This window comes from Rhinatrema bivittatum, chromosome 2 (genome assembly GCF_901001135.1).
Source record: "Rhinatrema bivittatum chromosome 2, aRhiBiv1.1, whole genome shotgun sequence".
Lineage (NCBI taxonomy): Eukaryota > Metazoa > Chordata > Amphibia > Gymnophiona > Rhinatrematidae > Rhinatrema > Rhinatrema bivittatum.
The window spans coordinates 48616625-48632390 of NC_042616.1; the positions used below are offsets into that span (position 1 = coordinate 48616625).

Genomic DNA, 15766 nt, shown 5'->3' on the forward strand with positions numbered 1-15766 from the left:
CTCAATGTGCAGTACAGAATGGCTCTGACGGATGTGCCGCGCATGCACGGGCGATAAAGCACATTGGCCTCACAGTAAACAGAAATAAACACAAACATGGACTCACCAGCAGCAGCAGAAGGGCTGTATCCCAGGCCCTACCAGCTGCACAAAGATGATGTCAGAGACCAAGGTAGGAAGGGACTAGAAGAAGGAGGATAGTAAGAGGAAAGGGGAGGGCCACAGTAGGTGGAGGAGGAGTGGGAGAATAAGGAAGAGAAGGGTGCTGGGCAGGTGAGGCGCAGTGAGGGAAAGGGGAATGTAATGGAAGAATGAGGGGAGAGGGGGGCTGCAGGAGCAGACCAGCGGGTGATAGAATGGGAAGGGGCAGCAGGAGAGGACCTGTGGAAGAAAGGAGGAACATTAGGAGAATGAGAGGTGAGGAGGAGCAGTGGGAAAGTGAGAGGGGGTTGGGGAGATGGGCAGCAGGACAGTAAGAGGGGAGGGGAGCTGGAGGAGGGAGCATTGCATGCAAGGGGAGTGCAAAGGGAGAGAGGGTGGAGGGGGAAGAGGATAGTAAGAGGAAAGGGGAGGGCCAGAGGAGGTGGAGGAGGAGGAGTGGGAGAATAAGGAAGAGAAGGGTGCTGGGCAGGGGAGGAGCAGTGAGGGAAAGGGGAGTGTAATGGAAGAATGAGGGAGGGGGGGAGTGCAGGAGCAGACCAGCGGGTGATAGAATGGGAAGGGGCAGCAGGAGAGGACCTGTGGAAGAAAGGAGGCACATTAGGAGAATGAGAGATGAGGAGGAGCAGTGGGAAAGTGAGAGGGGGTTGGGGAGATGGGCAGCAGGATAGTAAGAGGGGAGGGGAGCTGGAGGAGGGAGCATTGCATGCAAGGGGAGTGCATAGGGAGAGAGGGAGGAGGGGTAAGAGGACACATCCGGACACCTCCACACACCAGGCTTAGCTGGCATTTGGAACAAACATCTCGCCCGTTTTAACGGGCTTAACGGCTTGTTACATCATAAATGGACCCATGGTGCTACATGCGATCAAGAAATCCGAGAACCACAACAACGTACAACAACTTATTTCTTAGCGACTCACTGTGATACTAGGAGGGTGCGGCACAAAACGTCAAACTAACCACGGTCTGACTGCCGTCAGCCAATCAGTTCAACCACAAGGAGCCCGTCCATCTGCCTAATACAGCCAATCAGCGGATCCACAGTGAGTCCACCCAGCGGCCTTCTGACAGCCAATCAGCTGAGGCTGTGTCCTTGACCTGCCCTGGGAGTGGGCGGAGGAGAGGTGGAGCTTGCTCTCGTTGGCTGCTTTCCAGTTCCTGCTATTCAGTCTTGTCTTGTCCCTTCCCATCCTGTGCTGCTCTGGTCTGGAGGTAGGTGGCATGCGGGTTGCTTTCATTCCTAGGTTTAACGCCCAGGCTGTCTACGAGTTCTGTCTGCAATATAAGACTCCCGCCCATTTCCGTTTGCGTGGAGAGAAGTGGGTGAGGGCTGCGTCTACCAGGTACGGGGAAGGAGGTGGTGGAATGAAATAAGCGGCCTGCATGCCAGTATCTGCTCGTTGCCTTTTGCTGCTTCTAATAAAGTCCAGACCCAGTTTCAGTTCTGGTTACTACCTTATTCTGCTTGGTTGCATAGAAATAAAGGTTAAAAAAACAAAAATGATTTGCTACCTGTTAATTTAATGCATTGCTTGACTTTTTTTTCCCGGAGTTTGACATTTCTTTTATCAGGTCCAAACAGACATTTTATTTGCAAAGCACTGGATTTTGATATGTATTTTTACCCAATTTTCCATCTTATGCATATTTTCCATTTTAGCAGCATACAATACTTTTGTATTTCAGGTCTGGCAACACTGTTGCTGCCTTCCTGTCCTCCCCTGCATATCCTGGCCCTACTGAAGAGGAAGTGAGCAAGGCAACTTTTCATCCATTTGGGCCTGTTGAGTTTGACAAGAGTGGGTTACGCTCTGCCCCAGACTTTTCTCATAAGAACAGAAGAAAATGGCACAGGAGGATTCTATCCAGGTAAGGAAAACTTTTAAATCTATTACATGGTTGTGGAGAGAATCCTGTTCCCTATCCCTTCCCCTCTCCCTGCCCACCATCTCTAGCTATATAGGGGCTGATGTAATAAAAGTGCACCAAAAGTGGGTGCTCAATGTTGAGTGCCCAGGCACTTCTCCTGGAGCTGTCATGCAATGTTTAAATTAGGGGTCGTGCTACCAAGGAGGTGCTAGGGTCAATTGTGTGCCCCTAATGCCTCTTTGGCATCGGGTGCCAGGGAGAGGTTGGCTGTCCGTGGTTTAGGACAGCGGATGCCCAATTTTACAAGTGTCTGTTTTCCTAACCTGTGCACAGCCATGGGTTAGGAAAATGGATGCTTGTTAACTGAGTGCCCGTTTCCCTAACTTGACCATGGCACTTTTTTTTTTTTTTTGTTTTGTTTTAACTTTTTAAACTTTTGGTTCCTCTGCCGTGGTTCGCCACGATATTAAGTTGGAGGATGTACAGAAAAGCAGTATTTTTTTCTGCTTTTCTGTACAATGTTTTGGGGTACTTAGAAATTAATGCCTGCTCTAGGCAGGCATTAATTTCTGAGTGGAAAAATGTACAGTTCTGCTGCACATTTTGTTTTTTGCATGTGGGGTGAATAACTAATAGCCACATTGACATGCAGTTGCATGTGATGAGCGCTATTAGTTTAACGGTGCGTTGGACACACATTGTGGACTCGCTATCCCCTTCTAGCATAAGGGGCTGTGGATGCGCCTCCAAAACAGGCGTCCAATCGTGGGTTAAACAGCGCACTTGGTCCCATTATTTGTTATGTTTGTGTGCTTGGTCATGCTGTCAGTCACACTGTAAAAACATATTTATGCTGCCTTTTTGTGACTTTTAATGACTGATTTTGTTTCCTTAGGGGGTAATTTTCAAAGGAGTTACGCGCATAAATGTAACTACTATTGTAGCAATTTTCAAAAGCCATTTACTCACATAAAGAGCACTTATGCGAATAAATCCTATGGACGATTCAATGGCATATATTGTAGCAATTTTCAAAAGCCCACTTACTCGAGTAAAATGCATTTACATGCGTAAAACCCAGATTTACGCATGTAAATGCTTTTTAAAATCCGCCCCTTAGAGTGTACGTTTGGTATCCCACCAAAAATTAGGCCTTAATAACCAGAGTTAATGATGAAATACCATAAACTGATTTTTTGTTCATGGAATGCAAAGATGGCAGTTTTTTGTGCATTTCCCACAGGCAAATTTAATCAACATTTTTCAAAAATTCTTATTTTTTATAATATCAAAGTATTTTTTTATGCTTAAAAAAAATGCTAAAATTGTGAAACTAGAAAACACTTATCTTCTCAGTTTCCTCCTAAGTGATTATTTTAAAAATTCTAGCATCCAAGTCTGCTACTCTTCACAGTGATTTGCCTTTAAATTTCATAGATCGATGGTTTCCAATCTGTGACCTGTGAGAAAATTATAAGGAATCTGCCAGAAGGGAGGCAACCAAAGTGCATCTGCTGAAAAAATAGAGCAGCTCTCCTCTGAGGCTCTAGAAACCCAAACTGGCGCAGGGAAGAGTATGGCTAATTGCTATCATAAGGAGTCTGAAGCTGCACCAAGAGGAGGAGGGGAGGCGAGTTGTTGCCACCTCCTTCAGCAGCCACTGCTTCTCATAAGATCAGAGGCAGCAGCAAGCAGGGTGATGACCATGAGATGAATTTCTGGCCACTGCTACATGTGCTTTGGTTGCCCTGCTGGCCTAACAGACTGGCCGATGCAATACCACGTGCTGCAGGCCATGCACGGCTCAAAACGCGCGTCCATAACCCCCATGCAAAATGGGGGGGGGGGGTTAGCGCGTCACCTAATGTTAATTTATTTACTCCTTCTCTTATTGCCGATTGGTCTGTTCAATGTCACAATCCTGAAAGGGGTCCATGCTCTCCAAAAGGTTGGGAGTTCCTGTCATAGATCAGGATCTGATGGGGCCTCAACGGCTGCATAAGGGGGATCTCTGAACACTTCTGAGAATCCCCCCCTGCTCCAGGTTATTCGGTCAGTTGAGGAAAGGGGATCTTGGGCAGCCACCGCAACACACCCACCTGCTCCGGGGGCACTCTGTAGCGCTCTCTGTCCCCTCCCTCTGGGGCTTGAACACAGGCACCCACATCAGACGCAGCTTGCTCCCGATTTGGCTGAAGATCCCTTGTAGGCTGTGTTACGTACTTCTAAGGATTGATGACAAAAAAAAATCCTCACACCTTGCAGTATGCAAAATGGATCCCCGCCATGCATCGGTCCAACTGCAGGTTACTCTTCCCTGAGCTGAAGAGCGTCATGGACCACTCCTTTTTTTAGCTTTTTAGTTCAATGGGGCGCAACAGCGGCACCGCACGTTGTTTACCCCACAGCGTTATATCATTAACTATTACACTCTCTCTCAAAAGAGCGCATCATCTTTTAACTCGTGACTACTCACATTATTCATGGGATCGTTTTTCTCGCCAAAAAAAAAACTTTTAATAGTGTAAAAACTCCAGGAGGTTGTGATGATCGAGAAATATAGCAGTTTAAGTGCATTTGTTCGCTGACGGTATTCTGAAGTCTTTTCCTCCTAAATAAGGGTTATTTATTTCACCTGAATCCTACAAAGGAGTTCACACTTAGCTGCAAGTAAAAAAAAAATAAGGTATGAATACAGTGGAGAGACAAACTAATGAACCAAACAATGGCAAAAGAGCCATGCCAAAGACCGTGTGGCTCGTTGGCAAAACAGGGACACCATTGTTCCATGGTCTGGATGATTTTTAATTTACATTTTTGCTTTGTTTATGGGTTGGTTAATTTTGAATTAATTATTTTGTCTCTCCACGATGCTAAATAAATAAATATATTCATTCCTTATGTATTTCTTCACCACTTTTTAAATATTAGAAACTGGTTTCTTTTCTCTTTAAACAACTGAAAGAGAAAGTAGAGGAAAGAGAGCAAGGTGCGGGATAGGAGAACGGAAACTCTGAAGCCAGGTCGTCCGTCATTCGGCTGTGCCAGATGATTGCTCCAGAAATACTTTTTTTCAGACTACTTCCAAGTGCAGCATTTTTGTGTGCACTTGAGCGGTTTTGGCATTATCAGCTCTGGTCCTCTGTATTTTTGTTGTTTAATTGCTGCTTCAGTGGCACGTTTCTTTAGCTTTTCTTTTCTGTCTGCTTTGCCTTGTTGTGCAGCTGCAAATGTAATCTTTCCATTATTTATTTGGGCCCAGTAGCTTCCTCTCCTCCGGGCTTCCAGTTCACTTGGATCCGGTCTCCGGTGCCACGAGCCTTCATTTGTAACCAGGACTGGGTTTAAGATTGTGACGCCCATAGGCAGTGCTATGGCAGTGGGTGCCAGTTTGAAGTTGTGCTGGCACACGGCACTAGAGCTGGCTTCTCTTTTTGCCTAGATGTTTGGTGCCTTCAAAATTTGGCAGCCTAGGCAATTGCCTATTTAGTCTACACCTAAATCCACCCCCCTCCCCAGTGGCTAACGGATTCTTTTACAGTGGTAGAGTCTGAGTGAGCAGTACTTCCTGTTGCAGGTGCCGGTGAGCTTTGATGACGTCGCAGTGTACTTCACCGAGGAGGAATGGCGTCGTTTAGAAGAAGGGCAGAAGATTCTCTACAGGGATGTGATGATGGAAAACTTTGAGACACTCACTTCACTAGGTAAAAGTTTGATATTGCTCTTACTGTCTAACAGGCTGCAATCCAAAAAACAAAACAGCAGGGAGTAAAAAATACTTGCCTGGCGTGAGCCATGAGGGAAGGGAAACCCACAGGAACCTGTTGGGAAGGTTGATGCAACTGTGGTCATCAGAGATTGTCCAGAGTGGCATGTCTTTTTAATTCTGAGTATTTAATCATAGAAATGGGCAATATATCGTGTTTGGGGTGAGAAGGAAGAGTTATGAGGCTTGATTATTTTGGATCATAGAAATCTTATCCAGAGGATTGCTCCCATTTTGGTTTACGTGCTATCTGGATCACAGTTTGTGGCCATCACATAGGGTCGTTTATCAAATCACATTAAGGCATTTTCGCATGCGAAAAACACCTTAACACATGTGATAAGCACCATAACGCATGGCGCGCTGCAAATTTTTTAAAGGGGCGGAGTTTTGGAAAATGTGGGCTGGCTTCGCCCTTTGCAAAGCCATAACGCACAACATCGCACAGTTTTAACACCGAAAATAACTACATTGTTTTTCAATTGCGTTAAGTTGTGCTATGTTGTGCGTTTATGCCCATAATGCAATTTTTTATTTTTTTCGCAAATTCTGTTTTGGGCATTTTTAGGCTGGGGGAGGGACAAATGTGGGAGGAGAGTGGGGAAGGGACGGAGATGGGGGGAGAGGGAGGGGGGGGGACAAAGAGAAGTGCTAATGTAGCGCACATTGCGATAAGTGGGAAATTAACATAAAACATGCCCCTTTTTCTACTGCATGTGATATTTACAGTAATTTGATAAATCTAGCTAACAGATTGTCGTAGCTAGAAATTGGCCTACCTCTGCTTTTTTTTTTCTAGATAAATTCCCAGCGGGGGTGAAAGTGGCAGTGTGGCACCTTGCCACAGGCTTGAGTCTAACGCAATTTGTGGATTAAGCACAAGAGAGCTTGGTGCAGAGTGTAGCAAGTGAAGTCTGTAGCTCACTGGGCAGTGATTCATAATTTTGACCTTTTGATATTTAGGGCACTGAATAGGCCTTTAATAATTGACACAGGCGTATTCCATAGTGTCAAAACTTCCTGCAGGTTGTTAAGAAAGCACAAGTACATGTATGAACTTTAGCTAGTACCAATTACAGCTAAGAGAAATATTATCTCCAAATATTCAGGTGGGAATTTCCCCCTCTGGGGATTTGGTGAAGATACATGTTCATGATACAAAATGAGTATAAGTGTATATATAGCATGGATACGTATTGTTTTTTAAAGCATAAAAAATATTTTTTGAAAAAGTTATAGGTTTATTGGACATCATGGGATTATACAAGGCAATGTTATATGTAGCCCTAAGAAAAGGGGTGTTTAGGAACAGTATATTGAAGGGTGCTATATGATCATTAGCTAGTGCCAAGTGAACTTGTGCATCTCATGCTGGGCTGTTGTGTAGCTGCGTAAACGAATAGATAGTTGGGAAGAAAACTAGACCCGTACAGAATATGGAATGAACTAAAGATGGCAGCAGACAGCTACCTGGAAAACATGAGCCAGTGTAAGCAGAGCTAACAAAAAAAAACCCCTGTTATGCTACATCAGTGCCTCGTGAGTGCAGCATGCATGGGGAAGCAAGCGCCTTGCCGGAGGGGGAATACGGCAGAGGCACTGGCGTGGTGCAGTTAAGTGTGCACACCTCATCAGTTACCAGTGCAGTGGAACTGCTTTGCAGTCCTCGTGTCTCTTCCTCCACAGAGCCTGACGTGTGCAGCCTTCTTGTTGCACTCCACCCCCGTCCCATTTTCTGACATGCCAGTTGAGTGATTATGGTCACGGGATTTCAATGTGTATCGCCACGGATGTGATTTTTTTTTTTTCCAGCTGTTAGATTGGTGCACACTGCAATGCTTGGATTCAGTTGGCTGCTCTCAGGGATTTTCAGGTATGAGAGCCTTGGCTCTGTGCCTGAGGTTCTTATAGCCAAGGCTCTGCAAAAGATCTGGTTCTTGGCTTGGGCATTGGAGAAGGGAGGGTATAAGAGAAACAAACACCTGGTCTTTTATACAGCCAAACAGGGTTGCCAACATAGGAAACTATTTTTATTGACAATATGCTAATTTCTATTGACAGCATAGCGTTTTTGTTTTCCTCCACAGATGATTTTTACCTACTGTGAAAACGTACAAAAGACCAAGTGGACTTAGGTCCGCTTTCGAGTCAATATCTCTCTTTATATCCTGTATCCTCAGGTACCAGGAAGTGGACAGTTATGTTCTCCGATGCTCAGCAATCTTTCCCCCAGCCCCCGCTCACCTGCCCTGGCCGCGTCCGGTCTCCGGTGCAGCCCCAGTCCTGTCCCCTCCTCCCGAAGCTCGGGCCTGCTAGTTCCTTCTCCTCTCCTCCCGAAGCAGGGCGCGAAAAGCAGCCTTGTTCCGGGAGGAGGGGGGGGCAGTTTAAAGCGACGAAGCGACTTACTTTTGCAGCCCCCCCCCCTACGGACATCGGCGACGACTGCAGCTGCTCAAGACGTGACGTCACATGCCGTGACGCCAAATGTCGTGACGTCACGTCTTGAGCAGCCAATTGCACGCATAGGGGCCGCTTTCCCACGTGCGATGCGTCTGTCTGACAGCTGGAGGCTGGAGCCGCGGTCGTCGCCGATGTCCGGAGGGGGGGGCTGCAAAAGTAAGTCGCTTCGTCGCTTTAAACTGCCACCCCCCCCCCCTCCTCCAGGAGCAAGGCTGCTTTTCGCGCCCTGCTTCGGGAGGAGAGGAGAAGGAACTAGCAGGCCCGAGCCTAGGATTGCCCGGTCGTCGTCGCCGATGTCCGGAGGGGGGGGCTGCAAAAGTAAGTCGCTTCGTCGCTTTAAACTGCCCCCCCCCCTCCTCCCGGAGCAAGGCTGCTTTTTGCGCCCTGCTTCGGGAGGCGAGAACAAGGGACTGGCAGGCCCGAGCGTAGGATTGCCCGTCTCTCCCCTCGCTCTCTTGCTACTTTTTTTTCGGGGGTTTTTTTTTTTTTTTTGCTTCGGGAGGAGGGGACAGGACTGGGGCTGCACCGGAGACCAGACGCGGCCAGGGCAGGTGAGCGGGGTCTGGGGGAAAGTTTGCCGTTTACCTTACCCCTGCCTCTAACGCTGGGGTAAGGGTAGGCGGTAAGTTAGCAGGGTAAACGCGCGGCAAAACGGCAGGGTAAAAAAGCGATAGTCGGGGCGCGCGTTACTGTATGGGAGGGAATAGCTAATTCGCTCGTTTACATTTAATATACATGCCGCGGGCGGAAGGGGACACCCGGGGATTTTAAGAGGCGGTAGGGATGAGTTAAAGGGGATAGTGTATCGCGGGAAGGGCTAACGTGGCCGGAAAGTGAGTAGAAGGCGAGTTAGGAGCAGGGTAACCGCGGTTGCACTTTACTGTATCGATCTGTAAGCCAGTACTGCACTGGTGTTTAGGGGATGCTCATGCCTCTGAGCCAGCGCTAGTATCTGGCCATTTTTCAAAGGACTTCCTAAGCTTGAAGTAACATGCTATTGTTGTTTTTTTACCACATAATGTGGGTTTATTAAACATTATGTATAACTACCTGTGAGAACATGAGATGCTGCACCCTCATTCTGGCATTCACAGCATGCAAACAAGATTATTGAACTACAGTGTGTTGTGTCCCGGGTGTGATGACAAAAAGCCCCAGTCCTTTATGTATAGATAGCAAAATAAGTTTATTGTTGTAAGAGGATAATATTGTCATACACAGCACTGTATTTAGTGAACAATACATTAGATAAGTTCACATTAGGAACTGCTCATTTATTTTATGTCTGTAAATTTTTGAATAAAGCTTTATCATTTTTAATGTAAACATTCAACATTAGTGCTTTTTTTTTTTTTTTCTTTTTTTGTTATATATTATGCTGGCAGACTACACAGATCTGTAGAAGATAATTCATGTGACTGTGAGGTGCCCTCCCAAAGAGCTTTGCTAAGCCTGATCACAGGGAGGTTAAATGACTGCTCAGGGTCAACCCAGAGTGGTAGAGATGTCTGCAGATTTTACAGCAGTAATTGCTATAATCAGCATTTCCTCTCCCTCCACAGGCTTTTTAGTTCCCATACCTGATGTCATCCTGAGGATCAAAAGAGGGGAAGACCCATGTATCTGTGATCCACAAGACTCCGGGTGCAAGCAAAGCGCCTCCAGTGAGATCAGCCAAAGATGGCAGAGAAACCAACCGAGAGCCAACCAATGTGAAACTGATTTCAGTAAAGCCGGCACACGGTCTCAGCCCATGAGAGCCCCCAGGGGGCAGAGGTTATATATCTGTATAGAGTGTGGGATGTCTTTCAGAGATGCAGAAATCTTCACAGTACACCAAGGAACCCACACGCAGGACAGTTCGTATGCATGCACCGAATGTGGGAAAAGCTTCACTCAGAAAAAAGGTTTCATGATGCATTGGAGAACCCACCCTGAATGGAAACCTTTCCAATGCAGCGAGAGTAGCTCTGCTGGAAGCCTTTCTCATGGTCTTGCAAGGCAGCATGTGGTGTGCTCAGCTGAGAAGCCATATAAATGTACTGAATGTGGAAAAGAGTTCAGGAGCCAGTCGTGTTTTAAGATGCATCAAAGGTCCCACTTGCAAAAGGAGGTGTATCCCTGCAGTGAATGCAAGCAGAGCATCTGTCAGGAACCGCCTCTCGTTGCTTGTTACAAAATGCATGCTGGAGATCATGCCTCTGAAAGAGTTAAAGCTGAGGGAAATGTTAGCCAGAAAAGTGTTCTTGAAAGCTGCCAGAGGATTCCCAGGATGGAGAAACCATACGAGTGTGCAGAGTGCCTGAAGTGCTTCACCCAGAAGAAACATCTGATCAGGCACCAGGTCACCCACACAAGAAGGAAACCATTTAAGTGTTGTGAATGTGGGAAAGGGTTCAACCTGAACTACAGCCTTTTAAGGCACGAGAGAATCCATGCAGCAGACAAAGCAAGGTGTCTGGACAGAAAATACACGTGCGATGAGTGTGGGCTGGTCTTTGCAAAGGAAAAGGCTCTGAAACATCACCAAGGAATCCATAAAAGGGGGAAGCTGTACAGGTATCAGTGTACGGAGTGCCTAGCAGACTTCGTCACCAATTCCAAATTGCAGGAGCATCAGAGGACCCACACGGGGGAGAGACCCTATCGCTGTCCCGAATGTGCGAAAAGTTTCATTCGCAAAAACCACCTCAAAGTCCACATGAGGATTCATACGGGAGAGAAGCCGTACGACTGCGCAGAATGTGGGCGGAGTTACCGGCACAAGAATGCGCTTGGGCGACATAAGAAGGAATCTCATTAGGGGCCAAGGCCGGAGGTTCAGTTCTTGGGTCTGCATCTTCCACTCTCCAAGCCACCTGGGGAAGCTGCAGAGGGCAGCGTTTTGTGGGAGGGGAGGAATGACAGAGTCCCAGCCATCATGCAGGGATGATTTTCCCTAGGCCGGGCTAAGGGCCCGTGACTGCAGGGTTCCGGAAGGAACAACCCCCCCCCCCCCCCCCCCCCCCCACCGGCGCATAGCCCTCAGTTAAGCGCTGTGGCTGCAAGGACAGGGCTAGGTGAGTTGGGAAGGAATATAAAACAGTGAAAATGTCCATGAGTAGTTGTGAACGAAGGCTCCTGGTGCCAGATTCCAGCTCAGACTCTACTGGAGATGGAAATCCGTAAAAGCCAGGTGAATGCTGTCTGGTCCGAAAAGAATCCCAGAGAATAGTGGTTGGAATAGTACAATTGCTAAGTGTGAATTGGGTGATGATATTGGTAGCATATTCATTCATATTTTCTCTCTCTTTCTCTCTCTCTCCTTAGTTCTACTATTTCAGTCTTTCCCCCATTTGGGTCACTTTTGTGGCTTCAAGGTGGGTCCTGCAGCTTCCTGTGTCCTGACCATGGGTGCTGAGTACAAAGGGGCTCTACTGAGCCCAAGCTGTAAGAGGTGACTGCTTCTGGCCTCTAAGAGGCTTTTCTTCCAGCCCTCGGTTAATATTAGGACATTAATGTACCCCAGAACCTTATTGGGAGGGGGGAGTTATAGTGCAGAATCTAAGTCAATGTGACCTGAGTTTTAAGGACCTAAACACATAGGAGTTAATTTTCAAAAGTCATTTATGCACATAAAGTGTACTTAGCGTGTAAAATCTTTTGGTTTAATTCAATGGCATACCTTGTAGCCATTTTCAAAAGTGCATTTAGAAATGTAAAATCCAGATTTTTTTTTTTAACTCTTTATTCATTTTAAATCAAATATAAAATATATTTGACAAAGAAAAATAGGCAGTGTACATAGGGGAGAACATTGTGCCTCTAGACATCTTTGAATTGAAAGGTGTCCACCAGTTTTCTAAAGCTGTACTTCAGGAAGAATTATGTGATCTATTGATAGGATTGAGGCACAAGATTTTTCTTTTTGGCAGGTATTGATGCTAAGATGTTATACCTGGCATGAGTTTTTTATGCTGTCTTCGAGTGTGGACTTCGGCTTTGTAGAAGAAAAAAGGAACCCTTTAGTAAAAAGTTTTTCGCTCCCTGTTTGATGTAACTTTTTACCTTCTATATAGTTGTTAATTGGTTTCCCCTGTTCTATTGTAAACCGGTACGATAAGACCGCGTCTTGAGTATCGGTATAGTAAAAGAATTTAAATAAATAAAATAAATGATGAGTCATTTCTTTCCACTGATTTCTCCTCTGGGTATTGGTTTAAAGTTAGCTTATGAAATATTTTTAGTTAGGATTGCTACATGTTTATATGGATGTTTTTATGCTATGGTTTAATTATAAAAAAATTTTTTTAATTTGCTTTCATTAAAACTGGTACATAGAATACTTGTCTGTCTTTTTATGCTTCAATATCTTTATTAACAAAAACATTCTTTAAACAATCCTTTGTTAGGTGCCCCGTTTTGAGTTGACACTTTACCACAGAGGGGGCACTTTTAATAACAATTCTAATACATTTTATCCCCTACTGCTATTCTTCCCCCCCCCCCCCCCCCCACCAATAGAAAGGCACAAGTCATTAAGAAACAAAAAATGCCTGATACATTCACACTGCTTATGTTGATTTCTTGTATCCTCCAGACTAGTTATACAGTTATATCATTTAAAAGTAAGCTTCTAGGCTGAGGCGTTAAAGGCTGGCGGTTTGAAGTCCATAGCTTCAAAAAATCATGTCATTCCCTGTTCACGTCCCCTTGTTCAGCCTCTCTCCCCCTTACGCATATGCGATGGACCAAGTTCTTAAGATGTACAAAGGTGGGCACTTCAGGAGACACCCATCCTTGTAATATACACCTTTTGGCTAGCAAGAGAACTTTCCTGCTCCAGACTTGAGTGTACTCGTTATTAAATACATAACTCTTCAAGTTGTCAAATAGGAATACCTGAGCTACCGAAGGAAGCTCAGGTATTCTGAAGGAACTAAAAAAATGAAATTTCAGACCTATTAGTAAAAATTTGTAACCTATCATTAAAATCATCCACTTTACCTGAAGATTGGAGGATAGCAAATGTAACCCCAATATTTAAAAAGGGCTCCAGGGGCGATCCAGGAAACTACAGACCGATTAGCCTGACTTCAGTGCCAGGAAAAATAATGGAAAGTGTTCTAAACATCAAAATCACAGAACACAGAAAGACATGATTTAATGGAACAAAGTCAGCATGGCTTTACCCAAGGCAAGTCTTGCCTCACAAATCTGCTTTACTTTTTTGAAGGAGTTAATAAACATGTGGATAAAGGTGAACAAGTAGATGTAATATACTTGGATTTTCAGAAGGCATTTGACAAAGTTCCTCATGAGAGGCTTCTAGGAAAAGTAAAAAGTCATGGGATAGGTGGTGATGTCCTTTCGTGGATTGTAAATTGGCTAAAAGACAGGAAACAGAGAGTAGGATTAAATGGACAATTTTCTCAGTGGAAGGGAGTGGACATTGGAGTGCCTCAGGGATCTGTATTGGGACCCTTACTTTTCAATATATTTATAAATGATCTGGAAAGAAATACGATGAGTGAGATAATCAAATTTGCAGATGACACAAAATTGTTCAGAGTAGTTAAATCACAAGCAGATTGTGATAAATTGCAGGAAGCCCTTGTGAGACTGGAAAATTAGGCATCAAAATGGCAGATGAAATTTAATGTGGATAAGTGCAAGGTGATGCATATAGGGAAAAATAACCCATGCTTTAATTACACAATGTTGGGTTCCATATTAGGTGCTACAACCCAAGAAAGAGATCTAGGCGTCATAGTGGATAACACATTGAAATCGTCGGTTCAGTGTGCTGCTGCAGTCAAAAAAGCAAACAGAATGTTGGGAATTATTAGAAAGGGAATGGTGAACAAAACGGAAAATGTCATAATGCCTCTGTATCGCTCCATGGTGAGACCGCACCTTGAATACTGTGTACAATTCTGGTCGCCGCATCTCAAAAAAGATATAATTGCGATGGAGAAGGTACAGAGAAGGGCTACCAAAATGATAAGGGGAATGGAACAGCTCCCCTATGAAGAAAGACTAAAGAGGTTAGGACTTTTCAGCTTGGAGAAGAGACGGTTGAGGGGGGATATCATAGAGGTGTTTAAAATCATGAGAGGTCTAGAACGGATAGATGTGAATCGGTTATTTACTCTTTCGGATAATAGAAAGACTAGGGGGCACTCCATGAAGTTAGCATGTGGCACATTTAAAACTAATTGGAGAAAGTTCTTCTGCACTCAACGCACAATTAAGCTCTGGAATTTGTTGCCAGGGGATGTGGTTAGTGCAGTTAGTATAGCTGTGTTTAAAAAAGGATTGGATAAGTTCTTGGAGGAGAAGTCCATTACCTGCTATTAAGTTCACCTAGAGAATAGCCACTGCCATTAGCAATGGTAACATGGAATAGACTTAGTTTTTGGGTACTTGCCAGGTTCTTATGGCCTGGATTGGCCACTGTTGGAAACAGGATGCTGGGCTTGATGGACCTTTGGTCTGACCCAGTATGGCATGTTCTTATGTACTCCTGTTATTTGAAAGATACACGCCTGCCCTTTCTTCCAAAAAGCAGAGTGCCCCATGTGCCCACTTTTCCACCTTGCAGGTGTGTACTGGAATCCACTATGTTACATCTATGAGCTTACTTATGGGAACAGAAAATTCTCTGAAGAAACTTGAATTGGGCCTCCTGTAAAGTAATATTAGCTGTGATTGTGTGAATTCTCGAGAAACATTTCAAAAAACAAGGAAGTGTAATCACCACCCCCAACTCTTGCTTCCACCTGTTCAGTACTTTGTCATAACTAATTTTTGATTGCACACCCTGTAATGCTGTACAAAAGAAAGATATAGTATGATGTCCAGGGTCTTCGACATCAAATATGTCCAATACCAGCCCCTGCTGCTCACCCTGTAAGGCAGACCAATCTAATGACTGCAAATAATGCCTCAATTGTAGACAGTCATAGATTTGTCTCTGATGTCTCGCTCCATGGTGAGACCACACCTTGAATTCTGGGTACAATTCTGGTCATCACATCTCAAGAGATATAGTTGCGATGGCAAAGATACAGAGAAGGGCGACCAAAATGATAAAGGGGATGGAACAGCTCCCCTATGAGGAAAGGCTGAAGAGGTTAGGGCTGTTCAGCTTGGAGAAGAGACAGCTGAGGGGGGACATGATAGAGGTCATTTAAGATCTTGAGAGGACTTGAACGAGTAGATGTGAATCTGTTATTTACACTTTTTGGATAACAGAAGGACTTCGGGGCACTTCATGAAGTTAGCATGTAGCACATTTAAGATTAATCGGAGAAAATTCTTTTTCGCTCAATGCACAATTAAGCTCTGGAATTTGTTGCCAGAGGATGTGGTTAGTGCAGTTAGTGTAGCTGGGTTCAAAAAAGGTTGAATAAGTTCTTGGAGGAGAAGTCCATTAACTGCTCTTAATCAAGTTTACTTAGGGAATAGCCACTGTTATTAATTGCATCAGTAGCATGGGATCTTTTTAGCGTTTGGGTAATTGCCAGG

At 45.0% G+C, this 15766-nt stretch overlaps 1 protein-coding gene across 3 annotated transcripts; it reads left to right on the forward strand.

The window, feature by feature from the left end:
* The first annotated feature begins 858 nt into the window (after positions 1-858).
* On the forward strand, positions 859-12573 carry LOC115083912 (zinc finger protein 501-like). 3 transcript variants are annotated; one of them, XM_029588002.1, is made up of 4 exons: positions 859-1374; positions 1849-2031; positions 5609-5735; positions 9820-12573. In XM_029588002.1, exons 2-4 carry the CDS (start codon positions 2008-2010, stop codon positions 11058-11060), a joined length of 1392 nt encoding a protein of 463 aa, XP_029443862.1. In that variant the 5' UTR covers positions 859-1374; positions 1849-2007; the 3' UTR covers positions 11061-12573. The 3 variants fall into 3 exon arrangements, with proteins under 3 accessions (XP_029443862.1, XP_029443864.1, XP_029443863.1); XM_029588004.1 differs by having other exon boundaries at positions 859-1205; XM_029588003.1 differs by having other exon boundaries at positions 1370-1505.
* The last annotated feature ends 3193 nt before the right edge of the window (positions 12574-15766 follow it).

Excerpts from the sequence above, each read along its gene's own strand:
- LOC115083912 (XM_029588002.1), top strand. The coding sequence starts at position 2,008 with ATGGCACAGGAGGATTCTATCCAG. Across the intron at positions 2,032-5,608 it reads CACAGGAGGATTCTATCCAG|GTGCCGGTGAGCTTTGATGA; the intron begins GTAAGGAAAACT and ends TTCCTGTTGCAG. Across the intron at positions 5,736-9,819 it reads TGAGACACTCACTTCACTAG|GCTTTTTAGTTCCCATACCT; the intron begins GTAAAAGTTTGA and ends CTCCCTCCACAG.